The sequence below is a fragment of the Mugil cephalus genome, chromosome 10, assembly GCF_022458985.1.
Source record: "Mugil cephalus isolate CIBA_MC_2020 chromosome 10, CIBA_Mcephalus_1.1, whole genome shotgun sequence".
Taxonomy (NCBI): Eukaryota; Metazoa; Chordata; class Actinopteri; order Mugiliformes; family Mugilidae; genus Mugil; species Mugil cephalus.
In genome coordinates this window covers 9271384-9298840 of record NC_061779.1, presented here as the reverse complement: position 1 = coordinate 9298840, position 27457 = coordinate 9271384, and the positions used below count along the sequence as shown (strand labels likewise).

The window sequence follows — 27457 nt, the reverse complement described above, 5'->3', positions numbered from 1 at the left end:
TTCGTTATTTAACGTTATAGAAACAGGATATAATGGTGACAACCACTTGCCGTGCCAACCGATCCATAAAGTGGCCCGGAGTTGGGAAAAATATATATATATATAAGAATAGTGTAAAATCCAATATTACCTAGTGACTTGTAGGGTTAAAGCAGAGCGCAGTATTAAATTAAAATGAAAAAAGGAGTCTGGCTGAAGTGTGGGTGGGTCATCTTCGCTGGATCTAAGGTCACAACATGATGCCAAACTCACCATGGTAGTCATCACTCAGACAGGTGCTAACTCTCAGTTGTGATATACTATTTTCAACGAAAGGTAAGGTCGGAGTTGAGGAGTTGCAACGTGTTTGTTGATGTTTTCAGAAATAACTGAAGTGAATGGTACGTTAATACATTTTAATTTCGCTGTAGAGTCTACGCAACATTTCCAACGGTCTCATCAACGGTTTTGCCTTTTTTGCGTAATTATGCCTAATGCGCGATTTATGCTTCTGCCTTGACGCTGTAGCTATGGCAACAGCCCAGACCCCACCCTTGCATTGTATTCCATGGGACCTCAGATTTTGTTCTGGCAGTGGGCTGTGTCTGGCAACACAGTGTTGTTAATGGAGGTCTTTGGGTCCTATGGGTTGAGGGGAGGGGTCTCTGTGGATCATCCCACAGATACTTGATCAGTTTAGGATCTCTTGAATTTAGAGGCGAGGTTAACGCTTTGTGCTTTTCCTTATGTTGTTACTAAAATGTTGTGGCTGATCAGTGTATTAAGACCATGTCTTCTCTAATCCGAGTTGAGTGATGAACTTCTTGTATTTTTAATGAGAAACATTTATTTTTACCTTTACCCGTTAAGTAGAAATGTTTCCTGATGAGTCCATTAATTTTAATTACTGGTCTCCGTTATCATAGCAGGTTATTTTTAATCCACCGCAGCGAGCCCAACAATTATTCTGACAGAAATGAAATGCGTGTTTTCTTTAGCACACAGGATTTCACATCAGCCTCTTTGAATAAGTGGACACTTCATCACCTCTGGGTCCCCGCTTAGATAAAAAAAAAAAAAACAGCAGTAGGGCTTTGTACCTGTTAATCATTTTTAACAGGCTGACAAATTTCGCACGCTCGAATTTGCAGGTTTCGCGCGTGCTGTCAGTCCTTCCTCCTCTACACTCGTTTGACACTTCATCATAATGCCTGGGCTGCATCCAGAATAACATTTGCTGCCGCCGTGTTCCAGATTAGTCGAGAGACACTTACAAGGTTCCTAACCCCTCCACTCCTCCACCCACTCCTCCGCCTCCTTCACTCACTCTCTCTCTATCTTTTTGCTCACAACGCCCACACAAAGCTTCTTACATATTACCACAGAAGAAGAGGTATTGGTCTATGACTAATGAAACCATTCTTGGCAGAGATATAAATGAGCTCAGCTGGAGAACAACACTTTATTGTCAACTCATTTCCTCTATTCAAGTTTATGTTTTTTGGGTCCTGTCTTAGTTGTGTGTCTGTTGTGTTTATTAGCAGCTGATTTCACACAAAGGAATGAACAAAACAGTGGTCTTCCTGCGGCACCACGTTTCCTCTTAATCCTCATCTTCTTCTGAAAACTCGCCCACCGGCTCCCAGATTATATATTTCTTTTTGGATGAAATTGAGAAATTGCTGTATAATTACCAACGAAGCACTGACTGCTAAATCTACATAATTGCCTTCGCCGTGCATTGCAATTATCTGCAATGTTGCCTATTTTGGGGTGAAACGCAGGTAATTATAGGGTGCTCTATGTAGCAGAGATTGTCCGCGCTGTCACAGTGATCCTCGGTCATCTAGAAGTACATTGAGAATAACATAATTACAGGAGGAGGAGGAAGTACACTATATCGGTACATGGGATCTCAGGCCAATCTTGACTCCTCTCATGTGGAGTTGGTCTCTGGGAAAGCAATTTAGTCTCGAGAGGATCTCGATCTGTGGAGCTGAGAACTGCAAATAAATAAAAGCTGATGTTTGTCTGAGGGGGGGTCCATTCACGTTTTAGAATGGGGCCGATGTGAATTTGAGCAAGGAAATTGTGAGTTGATATTGAGCACTACACTAAAATATTGGTTTCGACTGCTTGCAGCTCATTGGTGTTTGGGTATACTGCTTGGAATACTACAAGTGTGCAGCTCGAGTTTCTTCTCTTTTACTATTTTGTTCTGGCTATCAGCACCTCACTAACGGTTCTTCCGTTTTTTTCAGTATACTTCTTGGAATGACAGGTTTAAACGTAAAACCTAAAGGCTCATTCAAAGTACTGTCGAACATAGACAGTGCAACCTAAGTATGTGGCCTATGCCAGTGCAAACCACTTGTCAGTCTGGCTCGCTAACCCTAGTCAGTGCTGTGTCTTTCGCTAGCCGGGTTAAATTTTCTTTCTACTTCCTGCTTCACGTTCAACAATGGCAAAAATTGCTAATCGTTGTTTCTCCGTACCTCATCAGTTGACCTTTCCTTGATGTGTTCCATCTTTTTTGATCCACAACAATCAAAACTGCTGAGGTGGAGAAGCAGCCGCAGATACTAAAGCGGAAACATGCTTTGCGTCGCTGTGACGCGTAGCTACATTTCTGGGGAGATGCACGGCAGTCTGCGACGCGAGGGTCTGCGTAGGGTCTGGGCTGTTTCTGTAGCTACAGCATCAAAATTACACAGAAGCACAAACTGCTTCATTGAAGGCAAAAATGAAACATTTCATGGGGCCAAAGCAGAAGATCCTTACACAGACTTTACAAAAAGCGGACGCCAGGGCGGGTCCTTAAAAGTGTCTAAAAGTGGTGTAGGTCATAAGCCCCGCCCCCTCTATGAAACTAAAGTACATGTCAAATGTATTTGTTCAATGCATCATGAGGTGGGGAGTGTCCAGGAGGGACAGAAACATGAAGAACAGCACAAGGTGATGACCTGGCCTCAAAATTCACTGGATCTCAAACTTGTCAAATGTCTGTGGGATGATCCACAGAGGCCCCTCCCCCAAAACCCATAGGACCCAGAGACCCCCCATTAACAACATTGTATTACCAGACATCGCAGGACACCCTCAGAAGGCCCATGTTCAATCTCTGATGAGTCACAACTGTTTTGTAGGCACAAGGGAAACCAACACAACATTAGGAAGCTGGTCATAATGACATGCCCGATCAGTGTAAATTGTAATTTGAATTAATTGATATTCACAGAGGCTACGCTTCATCTAACCTGGGATCTCCTTACATGTTTAAGTATTCAGCAGCGAGATATTAATATCTTCTGGGTTGACGTGGAGCCGTTACCTTTCTTTGATGTGAAGGTCTCACTAATTGGGCGGCTACCTGATTTTTAATTTCTCCTTCTATAACTAGGTTCCAGGGTTTGTTTATGGGCGGGGGCACTCGGTATGTGTTTGTTTGTGTGTGTATGGGAGCGGAAAAGGAAACCAGAGGCAATGAGCGTGACTTCTCCTCCTCATCCTCATCCTCCTCCTCCTCTTCCTCCTCCTCCTCCCTCGTCTCTGATGTTGGGACTTTATGATGTTATTATCACATGTTTCTGTGGTGCTCGACTGATAAAACATGAATAATTGCGAGGCATTGTGTTTTCTCTCTCTGGGGACAGTCAGGGGTAGTTTGCATTTAAACGACAGCCATCGGCGCTTCATTCCACAAAGCTTTTATTTTCCCTGTTCCGGTCGGCCGCCGCGTCTTCTCCGGATCAATAGTCTCAGTCTAGGATGATGTAAATGCTCTTGTCATTCTCATTAAGCAGACATGAAAATATGTTTCTATTAGAGTAGAAAACATAATAGTGTTGGCTTTCCTGCTAGTATAAGGCAATCTTTCTGTCTGACCTTTCTAATGTTTTTGTTGTTGCATTCTGTCATTAAATATAAAAGGCAAATCTGAGAATGTCCTCGGATTGTGGAGAACATTTCGTCCGCAGAGCTCTTGTGCAATCCCTAGATTTTAGAAATTAGGTAAATAATGACCTTCGAATCAAAGAGGCTCGAGCTGACAGTTAACCCTCATGCATCATTACAGTTTCTTTTGTGCCCATTTGGGCATTTTTTCCCTCTTCATCTGGCCGTCATTTTGGCTGTCTTTGAAAAAACAAAACAAAAAAAAAACGTCTATTCCAAAACACTGAAAAAAACAGCACAGCACTTTACAAAACTACCAAACATTCAGTCATTTTGGGGATTTCATTTTTTTAAATTCAGTATTTCAATTTGAATTTACTAGTTTTTGTCAAGCACCAGGATTAAAATTCACTGCCCTCTTCAGTCATTTAGGACACATATGTCCAAAAAACCTAAAATAAAAGCTACACATGTAGTATAGATTAATGTTTTTTGTGCTTTTTGAAAAGAAAAAAATGTGTGTGAAAGTACGTTTAAAGGTGCCTGTTATTGTCACAAAAAAAAATGTTGTGTACAGTGTAAACCATGGGGTGTCCAATTGTGATTGATCGCGATGGACCGGTAGATCACAAAAGTTCTTTTCAGGCTCTTTTCTCTTCTTTTTTTCTTTTCTTCTTTTTTTTTTTACCTTTCATTGAAACATGCCCTCAGTTCAGCGGCACACATCCACAATGTGACCGTCAACAACTCAAGACGGCTGTCTTTCTTCTTTCACTTTCTTTCTTCTGAAGATGCTTTGCAACAATTTCTCTTCTTAGAATAAGAAAAAACAAAGATGGACAGGGCTTCTTAACACTGTAGCAAGACATATTAATTGTAAAATTATATCCCCTGGGCAGCGCTGGTGTTTTGTCTCCTCGAGATTTGAAAACATCTGGTTGCAGCTAAAACTAGACAACTAGACACACTAGACTTGCACTAAGCTGCACTTCAAGTGTTTTATTTAAATGTCCGTATCTGTGCCCTTTAAGCCGGGAACCTCTACAAAATTTCATTATGTTCTCATAATGACAATAAAGAATCTTGATTCTTGACAAGTCCAAGCTTAAAAGTGTTCTTGATTTCTGGATTCAAACTATAAAACATATCTGCTTCAATACAGATATTATCTGTACCTGAACTTTGCAAGGTCATCGCCACATCCACAGCCACAGCCCGGCAGCTTCACATTCAACGTCCACAGAATATTTCCTGATCAAGGACAGACTCAGGCTCTGAATTTCCCAACCTTGTAGTTTGTCTCATTCAATTCAAAGCTCAACGAATGACTTAAAAGTCAGAGCAGGGTGGGCTCGGGTCTGTCCAGGACTTTACATTCCAGACACTCCCAAACTCCACTCATTGAATGTGCTCTGCCTTCCCCTGAGGAGCCCTCCTCCTGCGCTCCCTCACTCCTTGATTCACCTCCATCCTCACCGCTCACCGGTGGATTGACCTTCCTAATCCAGTCAGGACTGCGTACTAATTCCCCAGCGCGTGAAACGGTGAACTGACAGCTCCCTGAACCATTTTATTGCATTTCCTCTTTTTGTGTCTGTGTTCGTTTTATCCAGATGATTTTCTTCCTCTTGTTTGCTTTGCTCTTTCAGTTTAAATCATTCCGATCGAGCAGACCCAGCAGATCGACATTTTCTCCCGACGTTCTTATTGCTAACTAACATATCTATCAGAATCACTAGTTATTAGTTCATGATAAGATTCTTCTTCTTCTTGTTTTTGTCTCTCCCACTATCTTAGTCTATTTCCTGTTGAATTCTCAATCTGCATTTTCATGCTTGGTTTGTTCTATCAAAGCTTTTACTTTTTTTTTTCTTCTTCTTCTTTTAATTGCTCAGTCAGATTTTTCAGAGACTTTAATTAACTGATTGTGTACCAGCAAGCTCAAGAAATAGAAAAAAAAAAGAAACAGCTACCCAGTCTGAGCAGAGAAAATGGAAATGATATGCATGACACAAATATTAAGTACAAAAGAGTCTGAAGGAACAGGTTTGTCTCTTTAAATCCTTTTTATATTTTAATGAGCCACTGGGGCCTTTGATTGGGTGATGGAGGGAGGGGAGGGGCCTCTGTGGGATGTTAGGTTAGGTTACACTGTGGATGATCATCCTACAGATACTTATTCAGTTTGGGATCAAGCGAATTTTGAGGTCAGGTCAACACCTTGTACTGTTCTTCATGATTTTTTTGAGTTACACCATTTTTGCGTGTGTGCCTGTGTCAGGCTGCATCCTGCTGGGGATGACTGCTGCCATCAAGGGGTGTCATTGCTATGGGGTGGGGGAGCCTGGTCTGGTCTAGGTCTAAGTAACATCCATGTGAATGTCAAGTCCAAACATTCAGCAGAAGAACACCGAACCTATGGTTAAGGTTATTTACTCCAACTGTCAGTGTTCATAATGTTGTGGCTGATCAGTACACATCTAGTATATTATTCGTATTTCATTCATACGATTTTGTAATGAAGCTGTTAGATTTGCTCAAAGATATTGCTGAAATATGGAAAACTTCACTGTTTGAATCTTAAAATTACATTCCTGTACAAATTCTGAAAGAAACTTTCTGGAGGTGTGGCCCCACTACACCTTTCAGCCTCCTGTACAGTGTTTCTTTATGGCTTTGACAATTTGCAGAAACGCTGAATATGTTTCACATTTTAATTCATCAAGGACATACTTTTTTTTCCTTTCAAAAATGTTTCTCAGGATAATAACAACGAATACAGCATAGTTAAGTAGATATGAATTTGCGTCAGTTGGTTAAATGTGAAGACACGGGTCCAGAGGTAGTGTAGAAAACAGGAAGTCAACCTTGAGCTCTCACTGGAAGCATCAACTTTTCAAATTTGAATCAGGCTGCTTCTATTGCCTGAATAATAGCCAGCAATCTGGATGTGAACTCAGATCAAGCGCTTCGTATGGCCTCCATCCACCCCGACCACCTCCTACCAACAGCAGTGCAGTTCATAAACATCAGTCATTCAACACAAAAGGATGGCTTATAGATGATGTTGCGACCAAAACGCTAATGGAAAAATGTTCTTGGAGAGTCTGAAATTTAACAACCGCCATCTTTAATTCACGTTATGTCTGTGCTCTTTCACCCCTCAGGGCGGAACCTATTCTGCAGCGAATCAAGGAGGATAGGACCCGCGTGGTGTCTCCCTCTTTTGACAACATCAAGTACGACACCTTCGAGATCGAGGAGTACCCTCTGTCTGCTCAGGGCTTCGACTGGGAGCTGTGGTGCCGATACCTCAACCCACCAAAGTCCTGGTGGACGCAGCGCAACCATACGGCTCCCATCAGGTAAAGAAAAGATGAGCTGTTGGACTCTTTCACTGCAGTAAAATGTCCTGTCATCATGTTTTAATTACTAACAGTATAATTCAAATCACAGTGATGAAATCACTTCCTAAGCTCATTATTCTGAGGTCATCATTTCTTGAACACTAATCTCCATGAATGATTATGCATGTTAATTCTGCTAACATGCATAATGCCTGGAGGAAGCAACACAAACCGTTAGCAAGTGTAACATACACCAATCAGGCATAACATTATGACCTCCTAATATTGTGTTGTGACTCATCAGAAAATGGACGCGGGCCTTCTGGGGGTTTCCTATGGTGGTTGTGTCAGGCTGCATCCTGCTGGGGGTAGCTGCTAGCATCAAGGAGTGTTATTGCTATGGGGTGGGGGGGCCTGGTCTGGTCTAAGTGGGTGCTACATGTCTAAGTAACATCCACATGAATGCCAGGTCCAAAGGTTTCCCAGCAGGACATTGAATTCTCACAGGTCAGTGGTTTTAATAATGAGGCCTAATAAAGAATAAAGGTTGACTTTTCTTACTCTTGCTCTGGCTGCATGTCTGTGCCTTCAGCCTTTTTATTTTTCCCTTCATTTGTGTCAATGACCTCCACACAACCTTGTCAAAAGAGCATACTTCCTCCAAGGGTGTGCCGAATTGTTCAGTGTACAATGTACCTGTGCTTGAAGAAACACTTTATTTTATTTGACACATTTTATTACACTTTATTTGAGAAACCTGTATCGTTTTTGTGCTTTCAGTGGTTTAAAATAAATTCTGCAAGTTGAAAGACATGTACACAAAAAGAATGGTATTTTTTCAAGCGCTTTACTTTCAACCATATTCTAATGTCTAATGTGGTACCAGCAAAAATAAACAATAAAAAATGTGCACAATTTTAATTTAGCATGTTAGCATGCTAAAAATGGATGATGCAGCCATGTTATTGACTTCTACTCTCAGTGGTCATAATGTTTTGGCTGGCTGGTATATATAAACTGTAAAGTTATCATTACTATGATAGTATATTTGCAGCATCTGCGGTCATTGCATGGACTCTAAAGTGGATATAATGACCCAGATCTTTAATAGCAGTGTCCAGAAAAAACCTGTATATACTGTATATGACAAATAAAGATCGTTTAGACACAAAGTTGAGGCTCCTACAGAAAATCCGGAAATACTGCCGACTCACGCACATCCACGAGAGGATAATATCTTGTCCATACTTAAAGTTTGTGTCAAGCAAATCAGTGAAGTGGGTGTTTATAGATTTGGACAAGACTAAATGATGGATCCAGTTCAATATTTTAATGGTGGAAGATGAATGGCCCCAGTTGTTTCTCATACATTCTTAAATAAGAAGTTGTCAAGGCTGAATATGCAGATTGCATTTCATTTTGCTTTCAGTAATTGACTGAAGAACAACTTTAGACAGTATTACACATAATTTTGTTATTCAGACAGTGTGATTGACTGTATTCAGTTTCAAAGAAAATATTGGATACTACATGAAAGCCTTGGCATTCATTTACATAAGTTGATACCAGCATAAAAATGGCAAATATTGCCATATTGGCAAAAGTATTTGGAGATTTGGCTACTTTTCTGTCAAAACACTTGCAGTCTGGACCAGTGACTTTGTGTAAAGATAGATCATGGGTGCAGGTGCAAAGATACCTGTCTTGTTGACTACCGTTTCAAGTCTTCAAGTTAGGCAACTGGCCATCACCATCGTGGCTTATTTTGGAACCAAGATGGACTTTGGGCACTCCCACAAACAGCCCTGTTTTTGAGGCCTAACATCTATTTACACTGGTCAAAAAGACAAGTCCAATTCACATGGGAATAGTTTTACATGGGGATGTCATGTGATTTAGAAATTCCTCTACTTCTGTGTTTTATGTGGCGCATTTGTACAGGATACAAAAAGGGCTGTGGGTGGTGGTGGTTAGGTCTCCGCTCTGGCTCTGTTTTTGCAGGAGCAAAATTTTGTTTTGAAAATTCAGGTAAATCAGAAAAATCTTATAATGCCATCCAGAAATATCATGATCAATACCCTCACGACAAAAACACACAAGTACCCGGAGAAAACCCACACAGCATGCAAACACCCAGAAAGGCCTGAGTCGAACTCCTACCTGGACCTTCCCATTGAGAGGGTTCAGTGCTAACCACAGAGCCACCGCTCCGACCTGACAACACACAGCTTTGATAACATCATATCAAGAGTGCCACCAAAAAACAGTGTTCACTAGATCAAATACTCAAGATCAAAACAATAACGTGACAACAATAAAAAACACAATGCACAGCTCATGGCATGAGTGGTGCACACCCAATACACAGCAATCAATATACAAAGTCACCACACACAACATACCATAGCCAAACAACCATTTCAGATCCACGGACAGGTGGACATTTAAGTTTGTCACCTAGCTGAGCATCAATGCTAACATGGCACGCTTGTTAGCAGTGTAGCTAGATTGCAAAATGTGCATCAGGAAGTCTGTTTTCAGTAGGAATATGCAGAAATTATTCAAATTAATTTTATATGCTCCTTGTTTCCTCCACTCAGACTTAAATCCTTTAAAATAACACCGACTGTTGATGATTTGATTTCACAGCGCTCTTGTTTGAAGAGCGTCTGCATTCGAAGAAGCCTGTTGGGCGGGAGAGGGAGGCCCTCGTTTCTAGTACCATTTCAGGATTTCAGAGTGTCTGCCTGTTTTCCAGTCTGTGCATAAGCAGGGAGGAGAAATTCACAAAAAAAGCTCTTCTTGCAGCCAGTGTTGTTCATATTGATAAGAGGAGATGTGTGGGACTGACGGCATGAATACTAATAGGAGTTATTTTTAATTCCTGTTGATTCAGTTTGGTTTAGATGAAAGATCTGTGTGCTTTTCTTTTCCTCTTGGATATCTGCAAAATGTTTTGAATTTCTCATGTCGGGCCAAGGCGTTGTTTTGTTTATTTGCTGGAATATTTGTGTAAGTATCACGCACTGCACAGTCTTATCATAAAAGGCTGAGGCCTTTGTTCAGAGATCATGATGTACAGCATGCTTGGAAGTAGACCTCCAGGGACCTTGATGCCCAGAGTGGAGATAACCGTGTTAGGATAAAACTTGTCTAGAGTAATTTAAATTCAGGAGCCTGTAAATGCTACTTTTCTCTAACCCTGCCTCTTTCCACTTCTCTCTTCTTCTTTTTTTCTATTTCAGGAGTCCTGCTCTGATTGGATGCTTCGTGGTCGACAGGAAATACTTCGAGGAGATCGGCCTGCTCGATGAGGGCATGGAGATTTATGGCGGGGAGAACGTTGAGCTTGGCGTCAGGGTGAGACTTATCAAGCTGTGGGTACTGCTGCTGCCTGCTGTAGCTCTGATTCATGCACTAAAATACCTGTAACACAGTGTAATTTATGTCCTGTACACCACAGAAGCTTCAGACCCTGTCTCTGTCCAAATTGAAATATCTTGAATACCAGGGAAAGAAGGAAGAAGAAGAAGAATGACCTTTACTTTGACAGAACTGGGGCTTTATCAGTCATTCACATTATTCATTCGGTCTGACTCACTCAAACTGAGCTGATTACTAATCACAGACCAGCTGGCAAACAACACTGCGACCTAATATAATGAGATTAAATTCAAAATGAGTTCTTTTCTATAAAATCCAGCTGCATTACTTGACATTTATTACTTTTCACCCGGACTATAATTTCCATGTAATTCTCAGTTTTCTTGCTGTTTCTGGAGCAGATTTTTTGAACCGTTAACAGATTTTATGACTTTTTTTAAGGAGCATAACGACACGATAATGATAACAGTAAGTGCGTGGATTTTATCCATAATCGGATCTCCAAAAGCGTCGTTGTCCCCGAGGATGCAAATCAGTCCCAAGAGGGGGACGCCATCCCCTCGTTCTGGGACTGGATTAATGCAGGAGATGTCCGGGAAAAAAGAAACTGTCGACTCAGGCTGCTGCAGAGAGAGATTTACAGGGTTGTGCCGGTGGAGAACAGGTTTGATTATCAGCTGAGGTCGGGCTGACAGTGATCTGAGCCTCTGGGTTAAAAACAAATCCCTCTCTTAAATCTGTATAACCCTCTCAGGCTTTGAGGTTGTCGGGTTTAGATTTAGTTCTCGGCAGTGGACCATCGATGGAGATTAAATGCTCAGGTAATTGTTGCATTATGCTGAACATGCTGCAGTGCACTTATTATTATTGCATCGAATTGTGAGGTGTTCATATTTATAGGTAGTATACAACGCTGGTAGCAATGGATATAGTGCAGAGAACACGAGAGAGATATGGTGGAAGCCACCAATCCAAATAATTGCAAAAGAAATTATCTAGGCTTTGAGCTAAGTTTTGGTGACTTGGACACTTGATTGTCAAGGAATCATGTCCTACTGGCTGTTTCTTTGTTCTGCAAACAGTGAAAGAATCTGACCACATAAGGTATTGGCGAAAAATGTTTCAATGCTTTTGGAAAGATCCCAGTCTTTCTCCTGTCCCAATACTCGCCAAAGAAATCCAGTCAGGACCCTGGTCAGTACCAAGGTCCAAAGCAAATTTTAGGTTTGCCAACTTTAGCAAGAATCCAGTGACAAATGTAGCAATAATGTAGTATTGTTATCTATGAAGGGCGTGTTTGGGAAAACTTGCTAAGTCGACCAATGAAAGCTGATTTGTTATGAATGAGCTCTAAATGTGCTTATTGATCATAGATGCATAATAGAAGCTTCAGTGGTGCTTGTGCATCACAAAAGTTAAAACACACCACCTAGGTGATAAAACTGAACAGGATGGCCATCTAGCTGCATCCAAGGTGACGGATGTATCCTGCTGAGTCTGGAGACTGATGAAGGCCACCCAACCCCCATAACACAGAGAGCCCTCCACTGCTCAGTGACACTATGGACAAAGGAATCAGTTCGGTTCAGTGATGTTCCTTACAGGAGCGATCAAGTGCTCTCATTATATGAGTAACAGTGCGCTAAATATTCTTTTTAAAACGACCTGATGTCATTTTAAGATGACTCAGTCTACCAAAGGCTCAAAATGTTCTGTTATTTCTGCACAGCTTGGACATAACGTGACTTTCTTTGACTTGTTAAAAGCTTTTGTTCAAGACTTGACTTTCCTCACTGCAGGTCTTGAATATCGGACCTCTGCAGCCTACCATAGCCTGATAACACCTTCCTCCTCTGCAACATTGGGGTTATTCCCTATTAAAGAGCTCTTTTGGTGTGTAATTGCTCCTTTCCAACCCCTACTGTAGGGACAAATTGCTTGAACACCTGTTGACATTAGCGCGGAGGAGACTTGGATGGGTTATCTGGCATAGCATAAGCAGCGGGGCCGTGGAACAGCCGGTCTCTCTGTGGGGAGGAGGGGGTGTTTCTCAACGATTCCCACTTCCGACCCGGTCGGTCCATGTCTTTCTGACCCCCATCAGATGCTCCCTCCAGCTGTCAGCTGCTCTGCCCATGTTACACTCTCGCCTGAACGCTGAATCAGGGCCAAGAGTCTCTCACGGTTGCTGCATATCAACCGCCCTCTGCAGCGACGACAGCAAACTGTGAACTGAAGTGAACCCCTTCCCGTTTGAGAGGTGCTTCAAAGCTGCTGTTGAGCAGCGCTTATGGGCCAAGCTAGATCTGGACAGGTTTATCCCTCTACCCTCCCTCTCTTTCTATCTGTCTGTATGTGGAGCTTTTGGAACCATAGAAAGGCAACAAAAGGTTAGTAAAAAAAAACATCAGCCAGAGCGTTGACATTTCATTTCCACGGCAAACACTTCCACAGCCACCGGGGGTATTCTGAAGTCCTGGGATCAAAGGGAACCCAGAAAATCCTGCCTAGCTTTTTACAAACACTTCATCATTCTCAGTTATTATAATATACGCTTTACCATAAACACATCAAAAGTCAATATTTCAGTTTTTCTGCTAAGGCAGCAGACTGCACTGCAAACACCCCCCTCTTTTTCAGATCAATGATTATGGAAATCAGGAGTGATATTTTGACAGAATCAGTTCTGCACGCCCCATCTCAAGAGCATTAATTCATCATTCGATGGGTTCAGTTCGAGGTTTAAGTTAGAAAACACCCAGTTATTTCTATCTCCTTCATAGCAAGTGTAGTCATCTTTTGTTATCATTTTTTTCCTCCCCCCTCCTCCCCTCCGCCTCGGCTTCTGCAGAGCCACTCCGTATCTCTGGCCCGCACACTCCCATTGCGATAAAGATTGCTTTCATGCAGATTCATCTGCGCAACATTGTGCATATTTAATTCTCATTGTCCGCCGTCTTTATCGCAACAGGCGGCCGTCCTCGAAAGTGATTTATAATTCACAGCTTCATTCGTTGTCGCTCATTTTCTCATTAAAACTTTTAAAAACACGAGTCCGAGAGGCGCGTCGGGCCGGAGGAGACAGAGCGAGAGACAATTAGGGTTGTAAATGTGCTGCCTTTTGTCTGAGTGACACCAATATGATAATATAAATCAGCTAGGCACAACTTCCACACATCGACATGATGTTCGGCGAGGCTTGCTGGATGATACTTGGCGCGTGACTCTGCCTCATCACATGGGAGTAGGCTTTTTATTTAGACGGAAGATAAGAAAACAAAAGAAAGAAGAGGCCTTTGGAAAGGATGTCTCGAGGAGACAAGGAGAAGCTCTTAACTCTCCCCCTTTTGTTTCACTTTCTTTATCTTCTCTCTCCACCTCCCACTTTATCTCCCCTCCTTGTTATCCCTTCACCTTCTGCTTTATGTTTCACACTTTTTCTGAATCTCTTACTGTTCACTTTCCCTTCGCTGGCCACTTTTTCTAGTCGTCTCTATCTCGCGCTGCACACCCACATGCTCAGACCTAGATTGTCATACTCGGAGTACAGCGCCTCGTGCTCTAACCCTGTGTTGTAAATCCTTCCCAGAGTGCGGTAAGGTATTTTCTGAAAGAAGCACGTATTATCTCCGAATTTGGCTCTAGTGTGTTGCTCCTTGCCTGGGCGACAGGCCAGTGCTACAGTTTCGCTGTGTGCGCTTCATTCGCTCTTTGCCTTTGAAGGATATAGTGAAGGAGGCTGGCCCGGCAGGAGGGATTACAACACAAACAAAGTGCAGCACTGGAATAGAGCAAGCAGGGGTTTCTGTTCAAATCAGCATTAGTTTGGCGGATACGCTGAACTCCTGAGGGGCCTGCTGCAGAATTCTGAGCAGTGCCATCTTGGAAATTAGCATAGGTTTAGTTCTTGAAGGTGAAAAGCATGTGGCAGTGGATAACCTTGTAGAGGGGCTAATAGAAAAGGTTGATTTCCATCTGCTCGCCGATGGAAAAGATCTGAAATGTGTGAAGCAGTATCTGGAATACAGATAGTGAAAGGAGCCAAAGTGTGTGCCAGAATGGAACTGTTAAAAGATGCATTATTTAAAGATATGAGTGGTACTGTAAGTGTGAGGCAAGCGGCCTCGCTGAAAGCAGTTGAAATGTGAGTGGAAAGCATTTCATCTTCCAGAAATTCTGGAGCACGAGCTGCACTCAGAATGTTTTCACTGTTGCTGCTAGCTATAGCATGCTAGCCTACAAACAGGAAGAAACTAGTGGCGATGCGTTAATCAGAGGCCGTGAAATTAAAGTTTGGTGTGCACCAATATCTCACCTTGTTGAGGCGTCGCCCCAAAACTGAGGCTATTTCTCAACTTTGAGGTGAGGACCAATGGTATTGACTGATACATTTCAGGTTCCCCAAACATTTATCGCAAAGAAACACCATCAAACACCGTCTTTGGTTCTTACCACCAAATTCACTTTGCTGATAGCATGCTTGGAGTGTTGGGTGAACCCAGAACCCAGAATCCATACACTAACAATAGTTGTATGTTCTGCTTCTTTCATTTGGAAACATGTAGGGTTGATTATGCAAGTCACAGTTCCTCAAACTTCTACAACAAGGAAACCCGTGCACTAATCTGGTTCCTACTGCCACATTCACTATGCAGATAGCGGGATTGGATTATCACAAACCATACGAGAGGCCAACATTGACAGTTAACCAAGTGTGGACATGTTTTTGGTTCCTGGGACCTGTCATCATGCTAGATAGGCTACGTGACAGCTTCTACAGTTAACAAAAGTGCAGAATAATAAAAATAGCACACACCTTGTTGACAGTTGTTGTTGTTGAGTCTGCTCCTGTGATACCTTTATGTTCGTACCAATTCTTTCAAGGAGGCTCAGTCGCAGCACAGATTTAATCACCTATTTAGAGGATTTCGAGTGTAACTGGCACGAACCTGACAGCTGCCTTTATTTTGGAAGTTCCCTGCAGTCACTAATGTGCGTGCGCTTATACACTGAGAGACAGGAGAAGTAAATAATATCAACAATGCAATGTACTGCTGGGAAACATTTGGACCTGGCATTAGTGTGTGTTTAGGAACAGCAACAGTACAAGGTGTAGTCCTGGCCTCCAAATTCACTAGATCCCAAACTGATCAAGTATCTAGAATGATATACAGAGGCCTGTTTCCAGACACCACAGGACACCCTCAGAAGGCACATGTACCATTCTCTGATGAGTGTATGTGTTTCATAAAGGTGTGGCAGTGTGGCGGCAGCGTGGAGGTCCTGCCCTGCTCTCGGATCGCCCACATTGAGCGCGCCCACAAACCCTACACGGAGAACCTGACGGCCCACGTGCGTCGCAATGCCCTGAGGGTGGCTGAGGTCTGGATGGACCAGTACAAGAGTCACGTGTACATGGCCTGGAACGTTCCACTGCAGGTAAACACGTGCATGCGTGTGTGTGTGTGTGTGTGTGTGTGTGTGTGTGTGTGTTTGTGTGTGTGTTTGTGTGTGTGTGTGTGTGTGTGTGTGTGTGTGTGTGTGTGTGTGTGTGTGTTTGTGTGTGTGTGTGTGTGTGTGTGTGTGTGTGTGTGTGTGTGTGTGGACACTCTGCCCTTGTTCAGTGTGTGTGTGTGTGGGCGTCATTGTGAACATGATTATTTGTGTTCAGAGGCTGTGTTACACATCTCCTAGCAACCATGATGAACTAGTACCATCATGGAGGTCCACTAGAGAGTCAGCTGCATAGAAACATGATTTGTATGCACCTTAGGGAAGAAAAGACTGTAATAATAGTCTGGGTACATGTTATATTAGTCACGCATGCTGTGTGTCAAAGTGAAGGGTTGCCAGGTACAGCAGAAATCAGCTCCAATCAACCCCAATCTGCGGAGCTGAAACGCTGTATCTCTGCTTGTGTGCACATAGGTAGACTCATGCTGCTTGAGCCTTTCGTTGCCCTGATAAAAAACAAGCGTCTTGCAGTACAACCTGCTGCGATAAGCATGTATTCATATGTTAAACACCATACATGGCATGTAAAGAGCAATTTGTTGGGACTTTTCTCTGGGGGTCCAGGGCCACTACGCTCTGCTGCTCTGATCCAGCAATCAAGACGAATTACCTCACAATTATTACGTCATCTGGTCAACTTTTATGATCTGCTGTTGTAGAAGCCGCTACTGAAACTGTGTAGGTAACTGACAATGATGTGGCCAATTAGATATCCCTTGTTTAAAAAGGGCGTTGAATAATCATTCAATGCCTTTTTGTATTACCATGACCCGGATGACTAAGAACCTTCACAGACTCATCCCCCGTTTATAACTACTTATCCTGTAGAGTTGCAGGTGTTGGAGCTAATTGGTTGGGGAAACAACCTGGATAATATTTCAGTCCATCACAAGGCTATCATAGAAGAACAAACAGCCATTCAGACTACAGGTGGTTAAGAATCATCACTTCTCAAACATGAATACTAAACATAAGCTTTGGAGACGTGGCATCCTATGGACAAATATATGTAAGATTAAATAGAGTGTCAGCGAATAAATCTAATTCAAAGTTTACGTTCGATGAAACTTTACTAGTTAGTATTTTCTTTTTCGTCTTATTTAAATAATTGTAAATCTCTGTGGTCTAAAAAAATCAAGAGCAAAAACATCAGGGTTTTAAAAAGTGGTGGTAACATGTTTTTTTTTGTTGTTGTTTTCTCATTAGTGACCAACGCAAATAGCTTCACATGCTACATGGGTTCTCAGTCAAGTTGAATTCAGTACAGAGCATGTGAGCAACCAGTGATTAGGAGACCATGGCAGAATAAATTAGACTCTCGCGGGCCGCCGTAGTATTAACATTGTAAGGGAACCCCTCTACAATCATCAATTACCATAACATGCATTTATTCAGAGCCTTCTTGTTAACCCCCATCAGAGCCATCCTGACCAAAATCCTCTACTCCTCCACTTTTTACCTCTGTGTTTTAAATACATCCTCATGACTACCACAGAGAGTTCCCAGAGTCTGAAAAGTTTACTTCCTCTGCAGAATAAAGTGTCCACCAGATATATATTTGCAGGAAAACCTTCTAATTTCAGAGAAGTTCACTCTCTGTGCTTCATACCACAGTACAATATGCTATGACTGTGTTCCTCTATGAGTTAGAGCTGTTGCCAAAAATATAACCTCCTGCCTCCACCGGTTCTCCCGTGAGTGCATATCTAATCACAGTACAAGCATCTGAATATAGCTGAATAAAGACCTGGTCCAGGTAATTTAGTATAATTTCATGATTCTCTTTATAGCTGATCTTTATTCTCCAGATACAGTATTCTTTTCTGCTTATTTCTTCAACGAAGTTCTTCCCTCCACTGGTTCACTTTTCTGATTATTCTCTATCGACCGTGTCCATTCAGTTTTGGTGAGAAGTCTGAGTCATAACTTCTAGAAAAAAACTGCTCACTGCCACTGTCACATAAGGTAACTGCTATTATTCATGTTTCCGCTCTTATCTCTGGAAACAGTCGCAAATGCCACAGTTGTTGTATGATGAATTGGATTTACAATGATTTCAAGCGGAGGAAAAAGCAGCCAATTTGTCAAATTTTAGAAACAGGATCTTGTTGGTTTATGGTTTATTTATTTATATTTTCAATCAATAGATTGGTAAAGATCCTTCCCTTGGTAATAGGCCAGAGTTGAAAGCTCTCTTTAATGCATACATTTAAAAGACACGTTGTGCAGGGTCAACTCTGGTTTAATTTCATTTAATTTCGCTTTCCTGGCTAAAAAGCCTTCATATAAAAACGTCCCCCCAGCTAGCTCAGCTTCTCCTCTCTGAATGTCATTTCTCTGTGTGATTATTGCTCTTTTAACATTTCCTGCTGCCCAGTTATTTTTTTTTCCAAGCTCTTACATTTCCATCCTAAGTACCCACTGGTTCCGTTCAGACCCAGAGGCAGTTGTTACTCTTTATTTATTGCAACGTTGGAGATTAGAAAGTTTTGTTCTTATTTGTAGTTGCGTCATTCGAGGTTGTGGGGGGAAAAAAAACACGTAGCCTCTGATATGTTTACTTCCTCCTCCTAGAACCCGGGGATAGACATCGGAGACATCTCTGAGAGAAAGGCCCTGCGCTCCAGACTCCAGTGTCGTCCGTTCAGTTGGTTCCTGTCCAACATCTACCCTGAGCTGCGGTCCTACAGCGACACAGTTGCCTATGGAGTGGTGAGTACCTGTCATCAATCTTATTTTTAAATGCAATTCAGCTTTATTATTTTTCTTTTACCATATATGCGTATGCAGAATATAGTGAGTAGACTTGAGATCAGTGTGCAGCCATGCAAGGCACCCAAAGAGCAGATTGGTGGGGTTTAGATCCCATGCTCAAGGCCTTACAGTCCTAAAGGTGCTCCATTAAAATGCTTGCGGGAACATTGGGCTCAAACCCACACCCTTATATTAGGAGCATCCTAGCACCAGAACGACATACAGCTCCCCAGAAATGACTGCAGGAGCTGTGTTTGGTCTGCTTTTCTGTAGCGTGTTTCTGCTTTAAGATTTTCTCCGTCTCTGCAATCTTCAAATTTTTTGGATCAATAAAGATGTATAACTTTATGCAAAAGTTTCAGTTGCCATTGTTGAAGGTGAAGCACCAAGTAGAAACAAAAATGAACCCAACTGACAAAAAAAGACACAGCGCCGACTAGCGTTTGGGTGGCCTTATTACAGAGCGAGCCAGACTGACGACCACACAAGAATAAATGGTTCGCCCTGGCGTGGGCTACGTATGTAGGTTACGCCGTCTATGTCCCGCAGAGACATAAAACCATGCTTAGCTTCCCTGCTATTTGTTTGGTATCCAGCCTGGATCCCAGCCCAGCTCTACACCATATCCATCCTCCCACCCTCAGTCCCTGCTGGTTGCTACACAACTCCTCAAACCCAGAACATCAAGTATTCAGAGGTTGTTTGAATCCCTTTATGGAAATACTGACACTGCTTTAGCTTTATCAAAAATTCATGTGCCTTTTGTCGTGGCAGCGCTCCAGCATGGAGTTTAAAAGTGTGCCAGCGTATTTTCATGCATCTGTTCTCTTGTCACTTTTCAGACACACACTAAACAGTATTTCTCCGAGACTCATTAATTGTTGGCTTCGAAAACATTAAGCCTTTGCTGTTTTGGTTGAATAAGAGGAAGTCTTTCTGGTGCTATTGCTTTTCTACTGTTTTCCTCTTTTTGGTTAATTTTTTTTTTTTAGAGTAAGCCAGTTTAAAGTTTTAAAATTAATTTAAATTTGCAACTGATTTTGAATCTTTTAATTGAATTTTAGTGTTTGTTTTGCTTTTTTAATTGCAATAGTATCTTTGGATAAACGTCTTACAGAGAAAATTATTGTTAAGCAGCAGACGCTTGCGGGTACCAGTATCCAGTCTTCTTTTAGTTCTGTTTTGGTCTCCACCAATTGAATATCTTGCTCTTTACCTGCTAAATGCTCCACTATGTTACTGAGTGCTCACAAACTCATTCTGCGGCTCCCGTTTGCTGCTTTGTTTTTCTGAAAACAACTGTCAGCTGAGCTTGGTCATTATTCAAAACAGAAAGCTTAATGACACCCAAACGCTTCATGGAGCCGAACGTAAACAAGGACATTTTTTAGATCACGCTGTGTGCAATTTCAGATGAGGCTGCTAATTTTGATGTATAACCCTTATTAGTTGTGTACACCATCCGATTTTGGTGCAGCTAGCTTTCACACCTGATATAGTCTTCCTCTGGTCCTGGTTCTTCTGTAGTTTTTTTTCTCCCTTGCAGTGGAGCTAGAGTTGTGCAGCATCTCCGGTTGCTGACTGGGTTCTTTCCACCAAATAAAGTAGTAGCTGTTCTGGTAAAAACGTAAAAAAAAGTGTTTGTATGCACAGAACAAAATATCTGGAAGCTAGTCAATTGTTATTCAAGTGGCTGTGGATTATACAGTATACATATTTTTCCTATGTGCTAGAGCTTTGCAAGGGTTTGATTATGATCTCAATTCATTCATTAAATCCTGGGATAGATTTTTTTTTAAAAATACATGCAATTTCCTGCATAGAAAATCTCGCTACGGCCTCTCAAGACAGGAGTTACAACCCTGTTAGTAGTATCATGTATGAAAGTTGATTGGATTTAAAAAAGTACGACGGCAGAGGGGAACTGAACAAAAGCAAGATGTGAAACTAGAGGTAAATATTGTGCAGTACCATAAATCGCATTAGCTTTGTGAAAATCTCCGAGTAAAATTGTTCATTTTGTGGCCAAAATACCCAATGGGATCTTAAACACCTCCTCATAACTGAACACCTTTTACTCTATTTCCGACTGTACACACTTTTCAGTAGATGAATGTGCAGCTGTTTTGATCTGCAGATATTATTAAAAGCTCTTTAAAGTGGAGCTTTTCCTAAGTGTCCATGGTTGTTATCATACGCCGTGACACAAAAACACCTCCTTCCTGACTAAAACAGTTTCATCAACTTTCAAACTGTGAACTTTTCCATTAATGTTGAGTCTAATTGCACTCACTTTCATATATGCTTCTATGCCCACTTTAGAGCACCGCAGCAGGGCACTGAAAGGGTGAACCTTTTTATGCCACTTAATTTCCGCATGGCTGGTCCTCTCTTCGCCGAACGGCTGTGGGAGGATTTCGCATAATTGAAAAATTACAGTAATCTGTTGAAAGCTGAGCGCAATTGTCCCACCGCACCGACTGCTCGGGCTGATAGAAGAAGAAAAATTACTTCTTCTGGGCCGAGTCCACTTGCTAACAATTTAATTCAGTTTTTTGATTGTCATCTTTTAGCCATTTAAACCTTTAAAAGTTACAGCTTGACTGTGGACATAGTTGACGTCATATGTCTCTTGAAAGCTTATAGATGTAGTTTGAAAACCTCACTGATGCAGAACTCCTCCAACTTTACTTCCTCTCTGCAAGAGAAGAAAAAAAAAACATATGAAGCGATGGGGAGGAAAACGTACTCAGACTGCAGCAGCCGTTGCTCTGAAAACAGCCTCCGCGTCACCTCTGGTGTTTGTTGTTCGATAAACACTTCAGTCACGATGTGATTTGTCATCTGTTGACACTACTGAGCATGTGCGGGGGGGGCAGCCTGGCTCCGAGTGTGTGTGAGATGAAAGTGTTGCCACAGTGACATCTGAGAGATGTAGATATGAAGTTTACATATTTGACAAGAAAAAAAAAAAAAAACATTGTCTCTGTGGGGATGGCTGCTGGAGAGAGTACAGCAAGTTTTACTGATGCGATGCCATCTGTGGATGCTGCTTATGAGCTCGCCTCTTATTTGGTTTGGAGACAGAAGCTGGAGAGACGCAGCACTCGAGGTATTACATGAAGAAATGGACCTGAATAGGGTGCTAAGTTTGATTCAGACTTTCATGATCCCCAGATCAACACCAGGTCAACAAGTTTTCACTAACTCAATTAAAAAGGTTGACTACTGGAAGAGTTTCTATTAGAAATTGTCATCTGCAAGGGTGGCTCTAAACAATTTCTGATTAAGGGGGCCAGGGCACGGGGAGGGGGCACATATAAACACATATAAAAAAATTTATTTACATGTATGTATGCAATACGGTGTCTTAGTTGTTTTTATTCCTGAAATACAGTATATTGTTCAAGATTTGAATGTCACAAATGTATTACAAATCTTTATTCAGACTACAAACTACTGGGTAACACTTTAGCAATGTGCACCCACCATTCACCCTGACCATCTCCCTGCAACACCTGTGCATTACAAAACCACAACACTCCCCACAGCAATGACCTTTCCCCTCCAAATACAGTTTGACAAAATAAAGTAGGACTATAATAATATATGCCAATCTGCCATATCATTATGACTCATCCCAATTTTATGTAGGTGTCTCCAAAGCAGTTGTGATCAGATAATGGACATGGGCCTTCTGAGGGTGTCTGTGGTGTTAGTGAGGGCCTTTGGGTCATGTGGTTTGAGGGGAAGATACTTGATCAGTTTGGGATCTAATGAATTTGGAGGCCAGGTCAACACCTTGTGCTGTTTTTCATATCATGTTTTTCCTAAACCGTTTTTGTGTGTGCGCGTCTGCGTCAGGTTGCATCCTGCTGGGGAAGACTGCTGCCACCAAGGAGTGTCGTTGCTATGGGGTGGAGGGTGGGGGAATGTCTCAGTAGAACATTGTGTTGTCACAAGATGATCAATGCTATCTACTTCTCCTGTCAGTGGTTTTAATGTTGTGGCTGAGCCGCTGCATTGTAAAGAGTCCAAGTTTTTGCTTTGACAAATCTTGCTGTTGTGCCCGAGGCTGGAGCATCGTAGTTGGGCCTGAAAAACTGGGCAAGAGGAAAAAGAAATTCCCTCCGGGGGATCAATAAAATATCAGATTATTGAGCTGCTGCAATGTGTGTGACAGCAGCATGAGAGGCTGTGAATGTAGAAAGATAGAAAGGCGAGCTCGGCCCTCAATAATGTATCAAGAATGATGCTGAAACCCCCACGGGAACGTATGTGATGTGACTGCAGAGAAGCAACAGAGAGGAGTTGGATATGTGGTGAGTGATGAGTGCTCTGCAGACAGAGTGAAAGGAAAAGCAACATGTATGTAAAAGATGAAGGTTTACCCTCCTGTTTACTCACCATTAACTACAAATACCACATATATGAGACGCAGTCTCAGTTTAGCACGAGTCTGGATCCAGCAGTCATGCAGCCTTCCAAACATTAATTATTTCATATATATATATATATATATATTTATATATGAATTAATTACTGTTTGCATTTAGCTGGCACTTATGAGGGATACACACACAGAGCACACATGAGCTTGAATAGTTAAACAGGCATTTCTATTCAAATCTTCTCTTTTTAAAGGTCACACAGAGACGGCAGGCTTAAGATGAGTGTCTCTGAATTTGCAAAGGAGCGGAAGAAAATGTTCAGAGTCGACTTTTCACGTCCAGGTTTCGTGCATTCAAGGAACCATTGTAACAACTGAGGGTCATTTCGGAGCTATATTTCGTTCTGATTCATGGAATAATTGATGTCATTCCAATGATTGTATTTAGCTATGAACTTTGTGTTCAAGGGTGAATTAGGTCAAGGCAACTGAGACACATCTGCAACACTATTACTTGCAAAAGAATGTAATGATTGGTCATAGTTTTGCAGGAAAAAAATGGATTTTAGGAAACCACTAAATTGAAAATAGCGCACGGCAGCTTAGTGTGGGTGCTGGTGTTTAACTATTCTATGGTTCATATACCAGAGTTCTGTATATGAACATGTTCAGTTTGAGCGATCAGACACAAGATTATGACTAGTGACAGAAGAAGTGAATAACATCGACCATCTTGTGACAACTCAGTGTTCTGCTGGTAAACTTTGGGACCTGGCATTTGCGTGGATGTTACTCAAACATGAGAAACAGCGCAAAGTGTTGACCTGGCCTCCAAATTCACTAGATCCCAAACTGATCAAGTATCTGTGGGATGCACTGGAACAAGCCTGATCCACAGAGGCACCTCCCCTCAACCCATAGGACCCAAAGACCCCCACAAACAACATTCTCTTACCAGACACCACAGGACACCCTCAGAAGGCCCATGTCCATTCTCTGATGTTGTTTGTTTGTTGTCTATTTTGTTTACACATTATAAGAAAGGTGGTTGTAATGTTGTGCACGATCGGTGTTTAAGGTACCCTCTCTGACTGTTCCACAATGAAGTGTGATTGCTGTGTTCATACCAGAACCAAACTAATCAACTTGAGGGATGAACAACCACCTAGGTGTGAAAGTACCCTATATTCTCCTTAGTAATTAAAATAATTCGTTGTTGTTATGCGGGCAGGGTTTAATACAACTTTGCAGGTCTAATGGGCACTGTTTGATTTGTTTTTGAAGCACATCATGAGTTCGGTCACCCTTATGTCGCCTTGTTTCCAGTAGCTACATGAAAGCTATTAGTAAAAGAAAACCTCTAAAAGTCCATTGCTCTACACTCTATAATGGATACGTCCTACTCTAAGGCCTGAGGCTGCTGCATGTCTGCTGGATGTGTGTATTAACCAATGTTTTCTGTGATTATTTTCTCAGTGTGGTGTTCACAGATTGTCTCCGCTCATCCATGCTCATTGCAGAATCATTTCAGCTTTAAATGTGTTTCCCAATTACTGGCCACACTACAAGAATTTAGTAAATAAGGATGAGGCTGTCACCGGATTCACAGGTTATTATAGAATAAACCCATGCTAATAGCAGATAATGGTTTCTGGGGAAGTTTGTTGTGTTACCATTAAGGGCAAAGCACAATCCCTGACATGCTGCTAACAGTGTTTGTTAATGTTAGCAATTAGTTCTGTAGTCGCTAGTAGACACAGGGAGACATTATTAGTTTTGCTTTGGTCTCCACAAGCAAATTTTGTCTGTGAATGATGCATTAGAGTGCGCAGTAGTGTGGACACTCAAAGCAGTGGGCTGCATAATGCTTGAAACCAGGGGAGCAGTTTGACGAGTGTGGAGCTTCTCTAACCCTCTGCTCTGTGGTTCCCTCCCTCCTTCCTAATAGGATATATTATTTTATATATAAAATAGATTTTGGACCCCTGTAAATGTTGTTTTCTTGAAAAGCGGTTGAACAGTTTTATTCTGAAAACTAGCTTGTCTCGCAGAAACCTTTGGAAACAGTGATGCATACATGACCATTAGTTACTTCAGTGATTCATCACAGCCATGTCATGGGTCATGATACTGAATTTAACCGTTTGCTCGTCAGCTCTTTTTCCTTTTCTGTAGTTTACTTGTGCCTCTTTAATTAGTTTTGACGGTTCTTTGTGTGTGTTTATATGTAGTCTTGTCCCTCTGATATTTCTTCACATACCTGTTGTTCTACGCAGATACACTTAGCATTTCCTCGGTTGTTTCCTTGGAAGTTTTCCTTGTGTCTCGTTGTTCTTGGGATTTTTGACTTTTCAGTTATTGGCTTATCTTTCATTGGGATGTTGGACTTTCAATTTCACATATCAGTTTGGCCAATGTGAAGATGAGGGATGCGTTGTCCATTTTTATATACAGTCTATGCTCCAGACCAACGTTCAGCCACAAAATTAATGGTCAAATAATGATATTTCTTATTCCATTTTTTTTTATTCTATATTTCGTTTTTGCTTTTGTTTTTTTTTTCTTCATGGCGTCCTAGGACCAAGCCATCATTAATATATCTGCTTCCGCTATAGTCAAGATGTCTGTCACGATTAGTTGGATTAGTTTCAGAGCCATCAGCCATGAGCTGAGATGCTGAGCAATTTCACCCTGCCTTTCCATTTTTGTTGGCTTTTCCCTTCTGTAGTTATACCTCAGATTTGACAGGACTCTATTTCTGAGGGAAAAGAAACACATCAGGCTTGACCGCCGATGGTTAACGCAACATGGCTAACAATTTTCAGGCGTTTCTGAAATTGTCGCAGATGTCTACTGTTATCGCCAACATGTGCAAAAGGGAAGCTGTCATTTAAGCGACAAGTCCCGTGTCCAGATTCCACAGGAAAATACGGCTGTTGCACAAGGAAATGCTTGTTGTTGTTTTTAAAAGCTTAGACGTGAATTGCAGTCATTTGCCAAAGTGCTGCCATTTTCTGTCATTCTGTCCGTAGCTCCAGCGCATCGTCCTTTTTTATTTATAGCAAGTTTCTTTCTCGCTCAGCTCAAGCGGAGCTCGTGGCATCTGACCTTCTCTTCAACGTGCAGACAGACACACATGGAAAAGACTTTTCCAGATACATAATTTAGCAAGGTTTCTCCGAGCTCCACACTACTCTTTTTCTTTACTTATGTGCAGCACATATAAATTATATGGTCTGTATCTGATGTCAAGCTCCATCAAGCTCACACCCTTAACACGGCCACTTCAATCATTTACAATAACTCACACAGAGTTAATTGCTGCGCTCGGGTGACGAGGAACTTAATGTGCATTCACGTCCATACCGAAGGAACCAGGACAAAGTTACGTGTTGATTTTCCTGCATTAATCTACATATTTTGTACGGTTAGTTTCTAATCCTCTGTGGTGTGTGGCCAAATTGAGGAAATAACCTGCCCTGATGTATATATTTTTCTCTCTTTTGAAATATTACTCAGCAGCTGCCAAACAAAAAAGAAAAAAAAAAGGTGAAGGTTAGTTTAAAGTGTGTGGATGACTTTCTCGTGGCGAGCAGTAATTAGCCTGCAGTGGCTCCATTTGTCTTCACTTTAACGACACAATTAGAGCTGTGTAGTGCACCACTCTGTCATAATGGACTAATTAATAATGTAGAGACAGTGAGAGGGGAAAGAGAAAGAGGGATGCAGTCTTACATGCCTTTCGTATGTATGTATGTATGTATGTATGTATGTATGTATGAAGTATAGAGACGCATGTATAGCTAGAACATGTGTTGTAGGCTTAAATAACTTTTTAAAAACCTAAGTTTTAGTTTTTCTCGGTAATGAGTGGGTGTTCAGTTCCTTTCCAAAATAATTCATGAAGTTCAAATAAAATCCTTCAACCAAAAAAAAAATAAAAATCCGTTTGTTTACTTCCAATATTTTATTAGCCGGGCAAAGCCAGACTCATAATCTGATAAGAACTGAGGCTACACCATCTGGATTTCATTACGGAACGTGTTTCAACCAACAGAGGAAAGATAAAACTCTGCATGCACCTGGATAGTCCTCAGACCTATTAGAGCCATTTAGTTGCAAACAAATTTAACAAGAACATTTCAGAGCGCATTTCTTATTATTTTCGGATATCGACGAGTCGTTTTGACAAAAA

At 41.7% G+C, this 27457-nt stretch overlaps 1 protein-coding gene across 2 annotated transcripts in view; it reads left to right on the top strand.

The window, feature by feature from the left end:
• galnt18a (UDP-N-acetyl-alpha-D-galactosamine:polypeptide N-acetylgalactosaminyltransferase 18a) overlaps nt 1–27457 on the top strand; it is a 139201-nt gene that overhangs the window by 83987 nt on the left and 27757 nt on the right. For both annotated transcript variants that reach the window (XM_047596632.1, XM_047596631.1), the window contains exons 5-8: nt 7041–7238; nt 10466–10580; nt 15858–16043; nt 18693–18830. In XM_047596632.1, the coding sequence (XP_047452588.1) occupies nt 7041–7238; nt 10466–10580; nt 15858–16043; nt 18693–18830 (637 nt within the window). The remainder of the gene's footprint in view (nt 1–7040; nt 7239–10465; nt 10581–15857; nt 16044–18692; nt 18831–27457) is intronic.